Below are 5,470 nucleotides of genomic sequence, written 5' to 3'. Positions count from 1 at the left end.
GGACTGCTTCATGGCCTCTCAAGCAAAGAACTGACCTAAGCTATGTAGTAGACAGAGGAGGAACCCTAGTAGATAGTAATCCTATCACAACCTGCCTTCTCTCACTCTGACCCAGAGAATAAGGATTTGTGTTCAGGTCCTAGGACTCCAATCATATTACTCTTTCTATTATGCCATGCTGCCTGACATTTTTGGGGAAGGGTGAATTGTCTAAGTTATCTGGAATATACAGAACATATGGGGAAGCAGTGCGAAATAAGTCAGGAACTGTAATTTGGGGTAGATTTACAAGATTGTGAATGCTAGACTAAGAGGTTTGGACATTATATAATACTCAATCATTATCAACAAACATTTATTAGAGTATCTAATATGTGCCAAGAACAGGGCTAAATGCTGGAGATACAAAGACAAAAATGTCAATAATCTGCCCTAAGTGAGCTTACATTCTATTGTAAGAAATCTACACACATATACATACACAAACCCATATATTCAAGATAAATACAAGGTAATAGCAGCTGGAAGGTGAGATCAGAAAAGGTCTCATATAGAAGATAGTATTTGAGCTGAGCTTGGAAGTCAGAATTCTAAGGGGTAGAGAAGGGGAAGAACAGAATTCTAACATAGAAGAAAGCTTTCTGAAAAAGGCATAAGGACCAGAAACAGGGGAAGTCAATTAGGCATTTTGCCTTATTTGCCATATGACTACAGCTAGGACATGACTAGTATAAATAAAGTTATAAATATGTAAAATATGGTAACAGTCTTCAGACCAGTGGAAATATGCAATGTGACTTCAAATACTGTAAATTCATATATTATTTGTGTTAATCAAGACCTGGCTGCAGTCCTAAGCCATTCTTGGGACATGGGAGAAGGTTTGTCACCTTTATTATAAAAACAAGCACAAACTCTTGCTGGATTTCCTGATGACAGCAGGAAATTTTCTAAGCACTTTGTTTTTTCAGTAGGCTTCCCGGTGTTTTCTTGAGGTTTTGTGGGCCAGCTCCCTTAGTCACCTCTCCAGTAATCACTGAGCAATTGAGCAGTTCAATGGGAAACAGGATTCTGTGTTACTTTCCTCTGAACCATTATCTCTCAACAACATAATCCTGAGAAGGGATCAGGTACTTCAAAAATAGTTGTCACCTCAATTACCAAACCAGACTTCTGATCAGACAGTAAAAATCCTTTATTTTGATGGTATTTGCAATCAAATTCAACCAACATTTGTTAAGCATTTTCTAGCAAGGAGCATTCTGCTAAGCACAAGGGAGATACAAGGTTTAGATAAGCTCTGTTGAGGCTCACAGTCTAGTAGGGGAAATATTATAAATGTACAAAGAATTACATTTACTTTAACACATCAGGCATCCATAATCTCCTCAGTGGAAGTGATTCCTTCACCAGTGCAAGCTGGAATACCCTCTCCCTATTCCTTTCCATTCCAACACACAGATCTTAGTAAACGGTCTTCCTGAGTTGACCAAAAAGCATTAGCTGATGCACAGTAGTCTTATGAGGATTAATCAAAATCAGATCACCTCATCTAGAATTTTTCCCTCAGTATCAGGCATTCATCTAATTTTACTATGTTTACACTAATAATTGGCTTACTGATTTCATTTTTGGCAGAGGAAGTATATATACAATATCTGACTTTTTATCCATGCCATGAGGTGCATTAAGCTGGGGACTACAGGATAGCAGGTCCTAGTTTTTAACATTCAAGGCCAGACAAGAATCAGTTGTTTATAACTCTTCACCTCTATAACTTTAGTTTGCTAGTTTTCAAAATAAGCAAGTTGGGTTCAACAGTTTCCAAGGTTCCTTCCTCATATTTCTGGGATACTAAATTTGTGGGAAATCTTCTCTCACAATTTTATTAAAGCCAACAACATAAGGAAAAGGGAGCCCTTGCTACTCAATTTGGAAATGATGAAATAACTTAAGATCCAGAGAGGGTACTTAAAGGGTTGCTTAAAATGACATGGTGCCCTTCCCTCTGCTAGAGGTTAGAATGCCTTATGATATCCAAGAAGTCTGATACCAATCCCTACCTCCTTCCCTTGCCTTTAAGAAGTAAAGCAGGGAAGCTCTTGTCTAAATGGGACAAGTTAACAGAAGCTTTGACTTGAAGACTTCCTGCAGGGACTCAAAGGTAATAGGTTCCTTCTTTACAAATGCTAACAAATCATTTCTTAAGTAATCAATGAAGGCTTTAATGAACTAAACCACAGGAGCCAGAACAGTGTGAGGTGAGCAGCAAATTTAAAAAAAATTTTTTTTTTTTTAATCAACAGAGTCGGTGCCTGGCCCAGGAAAAAAAAAAGTGCTGTAACCATGTAAACTAGTACTTTTGTTCAAGGAGAAATGTCATTTTCACTTTGTCACAGCCCTTTCCAGGGAAGAAGTGGCTTGAGGATCCACTTGACTTGGCACAAGTCAAACAGAGCAAGAACTCCAAGTCCTGGCAATCCCAGCTTTGCAACTCTTTGAATCCCTATTTCTCATTCCCCTGCCCCGCCTCTCCCAATAAAAGCTCAGTTCAGGACCAAAAGTTTCATAATCGTAACTGAAGCACTTTCTAGCCACGTTTGGGGAGCTTTGTCTCCAAAAAGTTGTCAGCAATGACCAAGGAGGCAGGGGTAGAGAGAAAGGAAGATACAGCTCTGAGATTGTTCTTTTGGCAATCAAAGTAGTTCACCAGTGTTTCTGACAATACACACCTCTGTATGGTCTGTGCAGCTGAATGCAATTTCTGCATCATACAGAGTGAGTGGAAAGCAAGGTCTGTGTTTAGAGTGTGTGTGAGAAGAAGGGAGAAAGGCGAACCACAAAGTAGCTGTCCAGTCTTTTCCTTTTAAAGAAGTTTGTCAAACTATCCCTCACCCTGTGTTCACACATCACCTACTCTAGCCCAAAGCGCCCTAGTGTCTGGACCGGTATCTCTGTCCTGGACGCAGAGGAGGAATCATTGCGGCGCTGTAGCCCTTTGCAAGGGGAAAGGGCAGATCAACTAAAATCCTGTGTGGGTGGGAAAGAAAGGGAAGCAGGGGTTAGGACTATGTAGAGAGAGGTGGGGAAGGAACACTGTCTTTTCTCAAAATGAGTTAGCTTTCTTTCTTTCTTTTTTTTTTACCTCCATTTCAGTTGATGAATAGGCGTTAAGAGAAGAGAAGGGGCACAAGGTTGAGGTTGAGGGACGTTTGCATGAACTGCAGTACTTATGCTAGAGACCCCCGCTGGGTTGGCTGAATCTAACCCTGTCCACAAGAGCTGCTTCGGAGAAATCAACTTTTCGTGCGCCCCGACCTCTCCCTCAGCCTCACAGGACCACAGTCGCGAGTGGACACGCTGGAGGCCCGTCCACCGGTTGGACCCGTGTTGTCCTCCGGCGCCGCCGCCACCAGCGCTTCCAACAGAACATCTTCTTGAGCTCACAGCGGAAGCTGTCGTGGAGCCAGGCGTAGAGAAAGGCATTGGTGCAGGCAGAGGTCATGGCGAGCCAGTGACACAGTAGTTGCAGTAGGTTGAAGTAGCGCTTGTCGATGAGGCTGATATCCAGGTCCTTGACCAGGTTAAAGATGTGCAGTGGGAGCCAGCACGCCCCGAAGGCGGCCACCACCAGCACCAGAAGGCGGAAGGTCTTTCGTCTCCTTGCGCGGTCCCACTCGGCCTGTTGCTGCGACGTGGCGTTGCCCGGGAGCACGCGGTTGCGGAGGCGCATGGAGATGCGCAGGTAGGACACCGAGATGACTCCCAGGGGCAGCACGTAGGTGAGCAGCAGGGTGCTATAGGCGTAGGCTAGCCGATCCCGCTCGCGATGAAACCAAAACTCTTCGCAGATGGCGAAGTGCAGCTCGGGGAAGTCTGCGTGGTAGGTGTGGAGGAGCGCGGGAGCAGCTAGGGCGCAGCTTAGCAGCCAGATAGCTGCCAAGACACCAGCGCAGGCGGGGACACTGAGGCGGCGGCGGCGCAGAGGGTGAGCAGTGGCGTGGTAACGGTCCACCGCGATGACCGTGAGGGTGAACACGGACACCGACACGGTAACAGGTTGCATGAGGAACACAAAATAGCACAAGAAGCGACCATACACCCAACCCCGCGGCTCGAAGGTGTAAGCCAGAGTCAGGGGCACACAGGTGGCGCACATTAGGATGTCCGAGAAGGCTAGGTTGCCCACGAGAAAGTTGGTCACATTGTGCATGCGCCTGGTCCGGCAGATGACATAGATGAGGAGGTAGTTGCCCACGACCCCGACCGACACCACTAGTGAGTAGCCAGGGATGATGAGAGGCTTGAAAGATTGCACAAACTGCAGCCCCGCGAACTGTGGGCTGGCATTGCGCGGGTGCAGGGCGGACAGCAGACTCTGCGAGGTCAGATTATCCGGAGTCATCTTGTCCACCACCCGCGCGCTCCGCTCCCCCTGAGAGCCCACGTCTATACTCGAGGCAGCGCAACGCGGGAAAACTACTCCGTTCCAAAAGACTTGGATCCACAAATCCACTGACAGTCCCTCTGAAATTCAGGCATCTCCTAGAAAGTTGGCAGCCAGGAGACTTGAATACCCGCTGAAAACGGAGGGACCACCCCGCAAAATTCAGACTCACCTGCAAGTGAGAGAACGTGAGAGTGAGGAAAGTCCTGGCGTTCTAGCGACTGACTCTGCATTTGCATAGGAAAGAAAGAAGGCGTGGAGATGGAATTTAAGGTTAGCTAGTCTCCAATTGGCAGCCCAGGACTTAACATATCTCCTTTCTTCGCTGTGATTTTAAGCAATTAAGTTATTCCAGGCACGGTTCCTGCCTCACCCCTCACACTTTGGAGTCCTGCTATTTCTGATTATATAGGAAAAGGGAGAACTCAAGCCACAGTCCAAGCCCTAAATTCAAGGAGGAGTCTTGCCCAGTAGGGGTGTGGGAGTCAATAAAACCATGTGACCAGCTGCCCCGCTTCCTTACTGTCACAGAGATCCAATGAGAATGTAGCTTGTAACCACCAGAGGGGACTCGCTCCCTTGATGCTGAGGTGATTAGATGCACTTGGACTGTGTTAGGGGAAATATAGGATCTAGTTTGGGTTTTGAGGGTAGTCCAAATATTTTGTTGCTGGACAGTCGTGCACTTGAAAAAGAAAAGGGAGGAGAGAGGAGAGAGAAGGAGAAAGGGAAGAGAGAGAGAGAGAGAGAGAGAGAGAGAGAGAGAGAGAGAGAGAGAGAGAGAGAGAGAGAGAGAGAGAGAGAGAGAGAGAGAGAGAGAGAGAGAGAAAGAGAGAGAGAGAGAGAGAGAGAGAGAGAGAGAGAGAGAGAGAGAGAAAGAGAGAGAGAGAGAGAGAGAGAGAGAGAGAGAGAGAGAGAGAGAGAGAGAGAGAGAGAGAGAGAGAGAGAGAGAGAGAAAGCGTGCTCTGGAGCAGCTATCATTCTGTATTTCCATATTCAGCATCCTAATTATATCATAAAAAG

At 46.1% G+C, this 5,470-nt stretch overlaps 1 protein-coding gene across 1 annotated transcript; it reads right to left on the bottom strand.

The window, feature by feature from the left end:
• Window positions 1-1,177: 1,177 nt before the first annotated feature.
• PRLHR (prolactin releasing hormone receptor) lies at window positions 1,178-5,130 on the bottom strand. The gene has a single exon (XM_007478922.3). The coding sequence runs from the start codon at window positions 4,403-4,405 to the stop codon at window positions 3,332-3,334; it is 1,074 nt and encodes a 357-aa protein (XP_007478984.1). The 5' UTR covers window positions 4,406-5,130; the 3' UTR covers window positions 1,178-3,331.
• Between the last annotated feature and the right edge of the window lie 340 nt (window positions 5,131-5,470).

The sequence above is a fragment of the Monodelphis domestica genome, chromosome 1 (assembly GCF_027887165.1).
Source record: "Monodelphis domestica isolate mMonDom1 chromosome 1, mMonDom1.pri, whole genome shotgun sequence".
Lineage (NCBI taxonomy): Eukaryota > Metazoa > Chordata > Mammalia > Didelphimorphia > Didelphidae > Monodelphis > Monodelphis domestica.
Note: the sequence above shows the minus strand (reverse complement) of the source record. Positions and strands in the feature narration are given on the sequence as shown.